This window comes from Sciurus vulgaris, assembly GCF_902686455.1.
Source record: "Sciurus vulgaris genome assembly, chromosome: 5".
Taxonomy (NCBI): domain Eukaryota; kingdom Metazoa; phylum Chordata; class Mammalia; order Rodentia; family Sciuridae; genus Sciurus; species Sciurus vulgaris.
The window spans coordinates 114,747,231-114,761,184 of NC_136465.1; the positions used below are offsets into that span (position 1 = coordinate 114,747,231).

The 13,954-nt window shown below is 51.8% G+C and overlaps 1 protein-coding gene across 1 annotated transcript; it reads right to left on the minus strand.

The window, feature by feature from the left end:
* Positions 1 to 204: 204 nt before the first annotated feature.
* On the minus strand, positions 205 to 8,045 carry KRT84 (keratin 84; the record flags this gene model as incomplete). The annotated part of the gene is made up of 9 exons (XM_079140876.1): positions 205 to 1,296; positions 2,585 to 2,616; positions 3,288 to 3,508; positions 4,006 to 4,131; positions 4,295 to 4,459; positions 5,323 to 5,418; positions 5,893 to 5,953; positions 6,157 to 6,365; positions 7,524 to 8,045. The coding sequence occupies 9 exons, from the start codon at positions 8,043 to 8,045 to the stop codon at positions 941 to 943; spliced, it is 1,788 nt and encodes a 595-aa protein (XP_078997002.1). The 3' UTR covers positions 205 to 940.
* Positions 8,046 to 13,954: the final 5,909 nt, after the last annotated feature.

Genomic DNA, 13,954 nt, shown 5'->3' on the forward strand with positions numbered 1-13,954 from the left:
CCTTTCCTCCATACTCTTTGACTTGCAGAACTGAGCCCCTCTTTGGAAGGTTCTGAGACTTTCTTTCCCCATGCCTCCCTTGGGCCCAGGACACCAGCCCTTGGCAAGTGCTCAGGAGGGTGGACTCAGGGGCTCTAGGAGGCAGCCTTTCTATCCCCAGTGTGATCCAGAGAGAGAGGCCAGAGTCCTGATGAAGTTAGCTTGGCAAGTTTATTGAAAGCCCAGGAACACAAAGAGCAGCACAAACAGGCAGCGCCCCACCCCCAGGTCTCCCTGGAGCTCACAGACACAAGCCCTGTGGCGGCCAGTGCGGGGCCTCACCCCACACAGGGCAGGATGCCTGGAGTACTGCCGAGCCCACCTCTCCACCCGCAGCCACCCAGCTCATGGACTCACCAACAGTCCAGGAAGAGAAACACCAGGACATAAACCACGGGAAGAAGAACCACTCTGGGTGCCTTATGGGTCCCTGGGCAGCCAAAGACTGTGGGTCTTTCTGGGCCAGGAAGAGAAGGAGAGAAGTGTCCCCAGGCAAGAGGCAGGAAGCAAGAGTTGGGACTCGTGCACTGTGCAGTCCACACTGCGCTCCAGCTCTACCAAAGCCGCAGGTGGCTCTGGGGCCCAAACACCTGCTTCTGACTTTGAAGGTCCTTTTCTATCCAGGGGCACTGCTTCTGGAATTGTGCTGGATCTGCATTTCCCTGGGAAATGGAGGGTGAGGCACGAACCAGGGAAGGAAATTGGAAATCAGAGAGAAGCCAGTCTGGCTGTGGCTGTGGATAGGGTGTCTATACAGCGAAAAAACCCTTCAGGAGGGGCCTGACAAGGCACAGCTGCCCCAGGGGACAGCTCAGGGTGGCGACTGGGCAGGAGAGGTGGCTGGAGAAGCAGAGGATGTCGAGTTGGTTCTCTGGGCAGTGGCCGTGGTCTGGGGCTCGGCTTAGTACATGGTCCTGCGAGAGGTGGTAGTGGACGAGAAGCGCACGCTGGAGCTGCGGTTACTGCGGCTACCACTGCAGCTGCTGAAGCCACCCTCAGTGGGCAGAGGGCAGGGGACGCTGGGGGCACAGGTCTCACCCACCAGCACGGATCCGCCCCTGGTGCCGGCACTCAGCAGGTCCCCGCCTGCCAGGCTGCCCCGAGCCCCACCCAGGCTGGAGCTGCAGGAAGTCAGGACCCCTCCCGCGGTGTGGATGCTGCTGCTGCCAGAGAAGGCGACCCCGCTGCGGGAGAGGGTGGAGCCGGCGACCAAGGGCTCAGGTCCGCACACCACGCCACCCCGGGTGCTGCTGACGGCTGTGGAGAATAAACCCTTAGTGAGGCTGACTCGAGGAGTCAGGGTCCATTTCCCCTCTCTTGTCTGGGTGACCCAAAGGCTGATGCACTAAAATCAAACGTCCAGGTCGAAGTGGGAGAATTCTGGCAATTCTTCTGGATGTTTGCATGGGCCCATCTGCTGACTATCATCCAGTCCAAGTTGGTGGGGTGGAGGGATGAAGGGAGGTGGGAGGTGGGGGTGGGGGTGGGGTGGGCTGGATATCCAGGCCCTGGAGCAGTAGCCTCCACGAAGCTGTGACCTTTTCTCTTCCATTAGTCTGGGCCCCGGGTGCATCCCCACATTTCCCACCATCACACAAGAAACCCTGCCAACATGAGTTCCTTGTCAGCTCTGGACACACCTCCATGCCCCTGGACTTGAACCCAGCTAACTCCTGCGTAGACCAGCCCCGGCCTGTCACTGAACAGTCTTTTCTGTCCTCTCCTCTCACCAGAGTCTTTGCTACCACCTGATCTCCATTGGAACTTGACTTCCTGCAGAGGGCTGTTGCTTGCTGCCCCTTCCCTGCTTCAGGGGCACTCTCCTCCTGGAGGGGTAGCTCTGACCATCTGTCTGACCTACCCAGATTAGCACTTGGTCCCACCACGCCTCTGTGTACACTCATGTTTTGAAGTCAGAAATCTGGGTTTGGATTCTGCCTAGTCTTGTAACTTCCAGCAAATCACACCTGGTATATCAATGCCTGTTCCTCCTCCCGGGCGTCCTTTCACAAGTAGGGTGGCAGTGGTTAGGACTCACCTTTTCAAGAAGATTGAAACTCTAGAGATCAGGGACTGGCCTGGAGCTACCCTTTAGTGCCCTGCTCAGTGTCCTGCACACCGTGGGCACAACCAGTACTTTGGTTTATTTGGCAGGAGGGAGAACTTCCACTCAGCTTGTCCCATCCCTGCCATCAGAGAATGACAGACCTCTATGCCACAGGCCTTTCCATTCCTTCTGTCTCTGCGATGGTTCCCTTGAAGGACAAGGCCACTCAAGGCAAAAGGGCTAAGTCTCTTCTGGAACTCTTTCCCACCTTGACGACCATGCAAGCCTTTGTCAATGCTGTGCTCTGGGGAAGGCAGACTCCAAGAGATTTTGGACCTCAGCTGAAGGCATGCTCCCTGTCTAAGGGTCAGATGGCTCCTGCTCCCCTGATTGTCTTGGTCATAGCCAAGGAGCTTCTAGGGAGTCCTCCCTGTGAGCCCAAGTTTAAAGGAAATTTGGAGAGAGAAACGTGAAGAGGGAAAGGCTGAATTTACTTACATATGTTTACTGGGCCAACACCTTCACAGATGCTGGAGAGAGAAAGGAATGAATCAGTTCACAGGCACTGAAAGCTATTTGCTGTGAAAAGTGCTTTCTTCTTGTCTGAGTGGACCAGGGGACACTTGGCTCTCACTCCCGGCTATACTTGCATCTGGCGAGCTTTGAAAAACCTGGAGTCTAGCCCCAGACTATTTTTTTGGTACCAGGGATTGAATACAGGTGCTCTTAACCACTGAGCCACATCCCCAGCTTCCCCGCAACACCTTTTAGTATTTTATTCAGAGACAGAATCTCGCTGAGTGGCTTAGGACCTTGCAAAGTTGCTGAGGCTGGCTTTGAACTTGTGATCCTCCTGCCTCAGCCTCCCGAGCTACTGGGATTACGGGCATGCGCCACTGCTCCTACCTTATCCCCAAATTATTGAATTAAAAATATCTGAGGAAATGTTATTATTTTTAACCAACCAGCCCAGCAAACTCATCAGACACTGTGCAGCTTTATAAACTTCACATTTGAGATCTCAGATGGAGAGCTACCTTCTAATCCCTAGATGAGGACAACAGACTAATGTTTGCAGGAAATGTGTTGTCACCTCTAGGAGCTGCTTACTTCAGCAGTCCTTCCCCTGGCCACCACCCCTTACGTGGGTAACCTTTCTAGATGCCTATGTCTGACCTCCTCCGCTTCCCAGAGCACTCACCGGATCTCCTCGCCCTCCAGCAGCCTCCTGTAGGTGGCGATCTCGATGTCCAGGCCCAGCTTGGCGTTCATGAGCTCCTGGTACTCACGCAGCTGCCGCGCCATGTCCTGCTTGGCCTGCTGCAGGGCGCCCTCCAGATCTGCCAGCTTGCATTTGGCGTCATTGAGGGCCGCCTCGCCCTGCTGCTCTGCCTCAGCCACCGCTTCCTCCAGCTTGACACGCTACAGGGAGGGTAGTTTGCAGTTGGGCTTTGACAGGGGCCCAGAGGTCCCCAAGCAGGGTTAGAAACACTGCCCACTGCTGATGGGGATGTAGCCCGGGGCCAAGCCAGGGATGGAACCTCGGGTTGCTGCTTTCCTAGGGATGTTGACCCTGTAGTTTGCTGTCACCAGGGGGTGGAGCACTGTTTTCCCTCCCTTTCCATCCACACTGACTTTATTTACCCTTCCTGATTTTTGCTGTCCATGGGATCCAGAGAATCCGCCTGTTCTTTCTACCCTCTCCCCCTCTCTGAGACTGTCCCAGGTTTTTTCTCCTACATGAGAGGCTCTCCCCTTCTTCCCTATTTTCCTCCTCCAGGAAGTCTTCCAGCACCAAGCCTCCATTCCTGTGTTTCTGGGTCTTGGTGGGTTCCTGACTTCATCAGATTTGGGGCTCCCCAAAGCCAGGGGCCCTACCTCTCCACTCTCTGTGGCTTTCTCTCGTTTCTTTTGCCCACCTGAGCCTTGGCATGCTCGATCTCTGCTTTCAACCTCTGGATCAGCCGGGTCAGTTCATTGATCTCTTCCCTGGTGTGGCGTAGGTTGTCACAGTGTTGGCCAGCTGTCAGGCGCATCTCCTCATACTGGGAGCAGAAGGGAATGTTTCGAAGTTTCGAAGGTCAGATTAAGACCACAGTCCTCACTAAGTTAGGAGCTTCAGACCTTCCCTGGCTCTACTCCATTGTAAGGAGCCCCCCACCACTCACAGGGCTAGCCCCACCACTTCCCCAGTTGCTCCTTGCCCACCTTAGTCTGGTACCAGGCCTCGGCATCAGCGCGGCTGCGCCTGGCCACCTCCTCATATTGGGCCTTGACTTCGGCGATGATCCCATCGAGGTTCAGGTCGCGGCTATTGTCCATCTTCACGATGACTGATGTCTCTGAGATGTGAGACTGTAGCAACTGGATTTCCTGTGTTGGAGGAGCAGCAGACAGATGGGCTCAGAGTCCCATCAGTGGCTCAAACTCTGCCACAGAGTCCCCAGGATGTGGCATCAGGGGTAAAAAAAAAAAATGCTAATTGGTTTAGGACACATCAAACTGGGGGCAAGGGAAAAGACATGTCTGAGAACCATTTCAGTTTGACTCTAGAACCCTTGCCACCTGCTTGGAGATAGCCCTTCAACAATCTCCCTTGCTTAGGTTTTAGATATTTAAGTCATGTTGTCCAGGGACTTGGTAGGAGCAGCAGGAGCCACGCTAGGGTTTAAACTTTTCTTTCATCCAGAAAGTGACTGTGCTGGTCACAGTCCATTGAGAGCTGCCCATATTTTGACACATGGCATCCCAAGTCTCAGAACCAGGAGGCTGGAGCTGGCAAGCAAGGCCAGGACTCCTGGGGAGTATTCACTCAGAGCTAGAAACTCAGCTCTATCTGGGTCTGCTCCGGACCAGACAGATCACTCGTGAAGCAAAAGATAGCTAGTTAGTTTGGCTAACTGGGTCACAAACAATTTTTCTTACATCTCCTGGAAAATCAGTTTTCCAGAGTCATCTGGTTGGTAGATAGGAAGTGACATTCCTATATCCCTGTCCTTAACTTGGCTGATGGAGATTTGGATTGTACATGCTAGGAGGCCATTCATAGGCCAGAACCAGGCTGCTGGGAAGCCTGCTTTCTCGGCCTGCTCCACTTGCAGATCCATTGACATAGCACATAGATTTTGGTGGTAGCAAAGATGTATGATACCAATGTTTGAAAACATGTCAGCTTAGGCTAAGCCATTAGGGAGTCGAGGACTGATGCTCGTGGATGCCTTAGAGATGAGTCTCACCTCCATATACAGGGTTTTAAGGAAGTCAATTTCTTGAGTTAGGGTGTCCACGTTGGCTTCTAGATCAGATTTATTCAAGAAAGCTGTGTCCACATCCTGCATAGGAGAGAGAAGGATAAGGTACTCGTTACCTGTGTGCTGCTTACCCTTCCCTCCTAGGCATATCTTCAGATGGGTGGAAGATGTGGTCAGTTCCCACAGGACCAAGTTCCACAGCCTTTTGGAATGGGTGGAATGTCACTGAGTGGGAGTGACTATGGCTTTTCTCCTCATTGTGATGTGAGATGTCCAAAGCGGCTGCTACAAATTCTCCAGCGCTCATTTGACAGTCAGGAAAATCTAGATAATTAAGAGGTCATCCTTTTATACCTCAGATCCAAGTAACCCAATGAAGTGATTTGAGGTCAAATCAAAATTCTAAAGGGAACCTGATGCGATCTTTGGGATTCTGGGTTCTGCTGTCTTTGTATGCGTGTCCCTGACTCCATGGACTGACTGGGCTGTTTCTGGGGGTTCTCCAGAATATTGGCCCTCTGGAGGAGAAGTTTGTCTGGGTTTGCTGCTCTTTACCTTCTTCAGAGCCACGAACTCATTCTCAGCATTGGCTCGGAATCCCACCTCCTCTTCATACCTGGGGTGATAAAGACGAAGGGGTTTAGATCTCACTTCTATCTCTTCCTCTCCCTTCACCCCATACTGTCCCCAGTGCTGTTCCCAGGCTGTGTATTGCAGTCAGACAACTCCCACCCTCCCAGCTACCCTCCTTAGCTGGGCTGCTGCTTTGGGGAGCAGCCTGTGCCTGGCATTGGCGTGTGCAGTCCAGACTCCACTCACTTCTTCTTGAAACCCTCGAGGACATCCTGCATGTGGTTCCTCTCAGCCTGCAGCCGGGCCTGGTCATTAACCAGTGTCTCTAGCTGCCTCCGAAGGTTGGAGATGTAGTTCTCGAAGAGAGGGTCTAGGTTGCTCCTGGCGCATTTCTGCTCTTGGAGGAAGCTCCACTTGGTTTCTAGGAGCTTGTTCTGTTGCTCCAGGAACCGTACCTAGATACACAGGGGCAAAGAAATGAAGTGTTTGATCGGGTCCCCACGTGTTGGCCAGTTCTTTAGATGGCTGGCAATGACACTCCATTCCACGTTAACAGCGTTGTCTCCTGAGTTGACTTTTATTCTTCCTCCAATGCAAGTGACACTGGAAGGGCATGTCTTCGATCCCCTTGTCATGCTCAGCTAGTCTTGGCTACAAATAGAGGTGTTTCAGTACCATCCTCTCTTCTACCCCCTAAGAAAGATGTAAGCCAATTCACAGGAAGGCAGAAAGACTGATTCTGCTTCAGCTGGGATTTGTCTGTATCTGAAAACAGATGCCAGCCATTCCTGGCAGAGCATGTGTTGCAGAGGAAAGTACATTTGGGGTGGACATGGTACTAGGAGGTGGGATTCTGGGACTGTAAGCCACACCTACCACCTCAGCTATTCCATCCACTAAGATTTGCAGAGCTGGAGGAGAACGCACAGCTCCCACCCCGATGTTAGAGATGGGGGTTCCCTTCCATTTTCAGACACAGCTCAAGCTTCCTCCTGCATGTAGTAGGTCAGATATTTGGTCCACATCACTGTTCCTCTGCATCAGCTTAAGGTCAGTGACTACCAGTGTTGCAACCTGTATTTCCCTCAACATAGACAACCTGGCCATATGTTTATGGGAAGAAGCATTTTTTTCTTTATATGTGAAAATTGTTCAATTCGTTCTCAACTTTTCTAAACCTGTACAGATGAGGCCACCCAGCTTCAGAAACTAAAATCTCATGAAGGATATAACGATCTCAAAGGATCAAACCTTTTGAACTTACAACACCCAACACCTGGCTGAGGTCCTAGTGCTTCCAGCCTGTGGGGAGACATTTCTAAGTGACCACATAGTAGGTCTCATTTTTCCCAGATGCCCTCAGCTTCCCTCAGCTGTCCCTCCTTCCTACAGAAGACATTATCAGGCCTTAGCCTGTGTCACCATGTAGCAGTTTCTCTGGTTCCTCAACAGAACCTCTCACAAGTCATACTTCAATGTTTTGGTAGACACCCAAAGGCTCTGGAGTCAAAGGTGATGTCCAGAGCTGGACTAGTTCTTTTCAAGAGGAAGAGCTCCCCAAGGCACTTCAGCTTTCACCATCCCAGACCCAGAGATTCGGCCATCTTAGCTACCTTGTCGATGAAGGAGGCGAACTTGTTGTTGAGGGTCTTGATCTGCTCCTTCTCATCCTTCTTCACCCTCTGGGCATTGGGGTCAATCTCCAGGTTGAGGGGCGTCAGCAGGCTCTGGTTAACAGTCACAGCTGTGATAGATGGGGCTACTGGGCCTCCAATTCCTCCAACTCTGTAGCCAAAGCCAGGGCCGCTGAAACCATAGCCAAGGCCACCGCCAAATCCAAAACCCAGACCAACACCACTGCAGGCCCTAAACCCCAGACCAACACCATTCCTGTCACCAAAGGCGACTCCAAAGCGGGTGGAATGAGGGCCTGCAGTTGCTATCCGGGGTGCGCAAGATCCAAAGTTGATGACACTCCGGCTACCAAAGGTGCCAAGGCCCCGGAGACCAGGCCCATTCCTGCAGGAGACGGAGCTGGCCCGAAAGTGGCTCAGGTTCTGGGGGGTCACCGCTGAGCAAGAGCTGAAGCTGCCCATCCTGTACCCAGAGCTGACTCTGTAGGAGCGACAAGACATGGTGGCTGCCTGGGTGAGAGCCAAGGAACGATTGCAGAGTGGGGCGAATGGAGTGGGGAGTCCCTTTGAGGCTAGTGGGTCCCTCTCACCCCTTTTATGTGTGTGGGGATCTGAGAATGGGCCCCATAAAAACGCAAAAAGCCATTTGAAGGCATTTATGAGCTTGGGTTGTTACCAGAAACTCTTCATGCCTATAACCTCTTAACAATGAGCTAACTCAGACACACCTATTCTCATCAGGATGAGGACTGTAACATCAGACCTATAAATATTAAAAACACATAAACACATAAACATTATAGTCCTATTTTTCTCCATAAGTCCACCACAATTGCCATGATGGGGACATTAATTTGCTTTGGTTATAAATTCAGAGGTTTTTCCACTGCCACTGTGGCTAACCACCAGAAGGTTAGGATGCTAACAGTCACGGCCGGAGGCCCACGAGGGCTGCATCTGTGCAGACATAGCCCTCTAGACAGGCGAGCTGGTGTGCAAAGGAGGGAGACGAGGTCTGTGTAGCTCCAAATAAGAAATGATAGCAAGAGAACATAGTTTTTTGCATCTCTGTGGATATGTTGAATAAACAAAAAAACTTTTGCATTATCTCTTCTCCATGATTAGGGTTGGCTGTTTATGTAAAAGTTAAATCTACAGTTAAGTTCATTTGGGTCATGTGGACACTGACCTGACTTGAGATGCTCGAAGGAGATTTGTTCATTCAACAATTGAGAGCCTACCCTGTGCCAGGCAGTGTGGGTCTGCATGTAAAGTGAACCCCAAGGTTTGGAGCTCCTCAACATAGGGCTGATGTACAGTCCTGTCCACGCAGGTCCCTTATTATTGATGAATGTTTGGCTAGGGTACAGAGATGCAAAACAGTAATCATCCAGGTAGAAAATGAAAAGTTCTAAGCAGCTGGATATGGTGATTGCCCACAATGTTGGGCCCTGAAGCAGGTTGATGTTCAGCTTTTACATTCTCTATTGTGACATGGTTCCTCCTTGTTGTCCTGTGCCTGGGAGAACTTGTGTTTGGATGCTTGAGATTCTTTGAGAAGCTTGGGATTCTACTAAGAAGGGGATATGTGCTCTGGACTGGAGGCATCCAGCTCAGGTGTGCACTATGTTTTGTAGATTCAGGTATCAGCTTTGTATCCAGGAGGAAGAAAAAGCAGGAAAATAAACAGTAAGTCAAGTTCCCAGTGGCCTCTGTGTCACTGAGTTCAGTGCTGTTCTGGGCCTCCTTCTCCCTCGACTCAGCCATATTTGACCTACTCAGCTCCTCCGTTCCCTTGCTGTTCGTTCTTCTTTTCATGTCTAAGCACCACCTCCTCCCAATTTCTGTTTTAGTTTTCTTAGCCAGGTCTTCCTCATGTCCCCAACCTCTACACATCACAGTGTGCTTGGGCTCAGTCCCATGCCTTTTCTCATCTTTGCCTACACCTTGGTGACATCAGACAGACTCATGACTTTAAGTATTTTGTGCATCAGCGACTGCCAAGGCAGGACTCTGCTCTGGACCTCCCCACACACATGTCTTAATGGATATCTCCTCTTGGATATCAGACAGGAAAATCAAACCTAGTGTGTCCCAAGATGTCCCCAAATCATTTCTACTAAATACTGTCTACTTCCATCCTCACTCTGCAGCAGCTCAGACCAAACATCTTGGGGTCGTCCTTTCCCCCTTTTTTTGCCATAACCCTCCTTCCATCCTTTGGCAAATCTAACTTCAAAATATATCTGGACTCTGACTATTTCTTGCCACGCCCACTGCTGGGCTCAAGACTGTCGCTCCTCACTGGCTCCATCCCTTTACCCTCCCAGCTAGTCTCCCTGCTTCCTTGTCTGCTCCTTCAGACTTTTCTCAATACCATGGTCAGGGGGATCCTTCAAAAACATGTTAGACCATATCATTTCTGTGCTCAGAGCCAAAGTCACGGAAGATTCTCCAGTGCACCTCCCATTCTTGACCTTCCTACTGCTCACTCTGCTCCAGCCTCTCTGTCCTCTGGCTTCTCCACCAATCAGGCAGAAACATGCCTACCTTAGACATTTACCCACTTGCTGGTTTCACTGCTGCGACATTTCCTCAAATAGCTCCTCAGTCATGTCCCTCAACTCTTCCAGGTCATTGATCAAATTTACCTTCTTCCTTCCATCCAAGCTCCTGGTTCTTCTTTCCTGAGCACTTCTCACCATCTGAGATTGTCTCCGCCACAGAATTGCCTTCCACCTTCTATCTATCTGCTCTGGATGGAGCATAAATTCTAAGAAGGGGGACTGTCATGGGTTTTGTTCTCTTGGGTGTCCCCAGTGCTCGGTAGAGTGGGGGCACGTGACAGGCATGCTATCTAGTTTTGCTGAATGAATAAACACACTGCAGAGGTTAAAATCAGGAGGAAAAAGGAGAGAGGAGAGCAGGGAGCATAAAGAAGAGGAATTTGGGCATTTGGTTTTGCAGATATTTCAAAAGAGGAGTCTCCAGACTTCAAAGTGAACAGGAATGACCCTGGAGATACTGGTGGTGCAAAAACTCAAGAGCTCACAGAAGGACGAGTCCAGCTTGCTCTCCAGACCCTGCTTTTTTGGGGTTTGAGTCTGCTTGGAAGAAATGATACCTCACTCCTCCAAGAATAGGCAAGGGTTCCAGGAGATTGGGAAGGGAGCCAGAGGACCCCCCCCCCCCACCACTGGAGGTGAAATGGGGAGGGGAGGAGATGGATGGCATAGGGGACACTGGCAAGGATAGAGAACTTGATAGAGTCGTTGGGGTCAGATGGATCTAGGTTCATTCCAGTTTTGCCACCTGCTGATCTGGGACAGCAATGGGCTGAGGGGAAGGTGGTGGCAGCATCCCACTTCAGGTGGGAGGCAGTAAGGGCTGCTTGTCTGTAGAGAACTTAAAATAGTAATGCGAGCAACTAAAAGTCTGTCTGCTTTTTATTGTCATCATGCCCTGGCTATTCGAAATAATGCCTCCATGGCATATCAGTGATCTTGGGGGACAGTATTTGACTTTTCTGAGCCTCAGTTTCCTCATGTGTGATATGGAGTTAGACCCACTTCCCAACATTCCAGAGATTTCACTTGAACACATCTGGGATGCGCATTGGTCAAGGCCTGGCGACTCTTCCCGAGATCCATTGCTTTCCCTTGCTCTCCCTCCTCCTTTCCCTCCTCCATTATCCTCTCTGTCCTTTCCTCTCCCTTTGGCCCAAACTTCCCTCCACATCCCAGCAATCCTCCCTATTCCTGTCCTGTGACCCACACCCCTCCTGTGGCTCATTATCCCATTAGGCATTCCTGGGCTGTCCCGAGCCTCAGCTTCCTTGAGCCCTGAGCAGGCCGGGTGGGGTGGGGGTGACTGGGACCAGCCAAGCATAACCCTGTCACCATCAGCACTTTATAGTCCTGAGGTATCATTTCACCAGATGATGCATAACACAACACTCAGACATTTCAAGGGGGTGGCAGGTAGAGAGTGGGGAGGAGTTGTCCTGGCAACTCCGGGCTGGAGCTTTGGCTGCTGTGACAGTTTCTTCTTGCTGTCGTCAGTCCACCCAAATGTAATCCAGGAGATCTGGCTGCGCCCAGCTGCAGCTCCTCAGCTGTGTCACTGGCCGACTGCTGGGTCATCATGATGCTATCTGTGGAGGAGGGAGGCGGACTGAGTGGCAGGGGAGGGGACCCACTGCTGGTTGGCTAAGCAGGGTCTGGGAACCCTGGGCCAGCGGAATGGCAGGGCGTGTGTGCTGGGTGGGGGGATGAGAAGGGAAGTCCAGGTGCTGAGCAGGCTTTGGAAGTGCCGCCTTCTGAGTGCTTCCGTTTAGCCCCGGGATGAGTTTGTGCTGGAGAGAGGCACTGGTTGGGGAGCTTCTTTCTCACGCTGAGACCTGTCCCTGCTGGGAAAGCACATTGGGAGTCCCCTGCAGAAGGAGCTGAGGTGGGCGGGGAGGCTGAGTTCACCCTTGCCTATACCTCCACCTCTGCCCGCTCAGACTGATGACCACTTGCCTGGAAGGCAAACATCTCCCTGGGGGAGATAAAGTGCCCCCTCTTATTGGGTGCCCCCTCCTGCAGGAAGGATGAGGTTTTCAGGACATTCCTCACATTAAGTGCCACCTGGTCAGAGGGAAAATGTTCCTGGTAGGTGTAGTTGTTTCAACAAACCTTCACTGAGTGCTCCTGCATGCCCAGCATTGTAGCTAGGTGCTGGAATGGCGGGGGAAACCTTCTTTCTGCTATCAGATCCAGTGACCCTGGGTCACTGTGCCATTTAGGAAGTCATTGTCCCCGATCAAAGCTCCTGCCAAGATTCTTTCTGTGTATTCAGTAACCCCACTGGAGAAAGGCAGCAGTTAGGGAGCTTGGGACCACAGTGAGGAAGGGACCATTTGGGGCAGAGGCAGTGGGCACCTGGGGATATGCCATCGGATCAGGTCAGGGACTGTGGGACAGGAGAGGTTCCAGGTGAGTACTAGAGAGCCAGAGGAGGATGAGGGACAAGAAAATGGAGACATTCTGGGAAGACAGTCAGAAACAAGGAGATCCATCTTGGTCCTTCCACCACCCGCGACCTGGCTTTTCCCCAGGCTGTCCTCTCAGGCTCTCTGCCTGGGGTTGAAATTTGGATTCTCCAGGCAAAGTCAAATGTAGTGAAGCTCTGGTTTGCTGTAGACAGTTCTTAGTCTGCTCCCACCGAGGCGGGTTCCTTTTGTGTTCCAGCACCCAGGGAGCTGGCCCAGAGTGCAAGGAAGCTCAGGAGGTGTTTACTGAGTTGAATGGAATGAGAACACTGGGGCACCACCAGGAGGCGCTTTTGTCCCGCCTGCTTTGAGTCACCTCCTCCCTGGGTGAGGAAGGGAGAATGGGTTGCAGCCAGACACCAGGAGTGGGGGAGTCCTTGGAATATCCTACAGGGGGCTGCCCAGGACGCTGAGCTTGGGCGCCCACTGCCGGGATGAGTAGTGCTTAGTACATGGTTCCAGATGGCCTTACCTTCCCGGCAGAACTCTGCTAAAGGCCCAGGTCCTCTGGAACCAAAGTCTCAAAGGGATGGCAGCCAGGCCAGAGGCCCCTCTGGGAGGGCAAGGGATCATTTTAATTTTTACTCAGCTCGAACATCTAAAGGGGGCATCCCCTGAGCCTCAGAGAGTCATCTGTGAGATAGAGGTGCCTAGTCTCCTTGGAATCTTGGGGTGACTCTTCCAGAGTACTTCTGTTTTTAGGGCTGAATTTTTATTGGCTGGGAGCTCAGCTGGCTTCAGGGCCAGGTCCAGAGTGACAAGGATACAAGTGAAACTGAAGCTCCCAAGGCCCACCATCCCCCCATCCTTTCCTCATACAAGGAATACACCTCTGGAATCACAGGCTCTGCTGGGCCCTGGGCAGGTGTCCTTCCACCGGAAGCTCCCACTGGCTTCCTTCCCCTCACGGTTCTGCTGGCCTTCAGGATCCAGGCTTACCTGCTTCTTGCTGCTTTTCCTGGGCAGCTTCTGGAGTCCTGGGACTCAAGAGGGGACCCTCAGTTGTGCCTCCCGTGCCCCTCTGCTCTGCCACCTTCACAACATTCCTTGCAGCTGGAATTTCACGTTCCAGTGTGTATTCCTGCTGAGCTGTACATTCCATGGTCTTGGGTCAGTTGCCTTTTAAATAAAACAGCCTCATGGAGCTGCTATGCTCATTTATAGTGTACAATTCCATGGGCTTAGTCTATCCACAGATATGTGCAACCATCACTACAGTTGATTTAGAACATTTTCATCACCAAAAAAACCATAAAAAGTAAATTTTAGCTATCCCCCCAGCTGCCATCGCCCTGTTCCACCAGCTCTAAGCAGCCGCCACTCAGCTCTTTCTCTAGATTTCCCTGTTCTGGACTTCTACTGCATTTATTATGTGGAT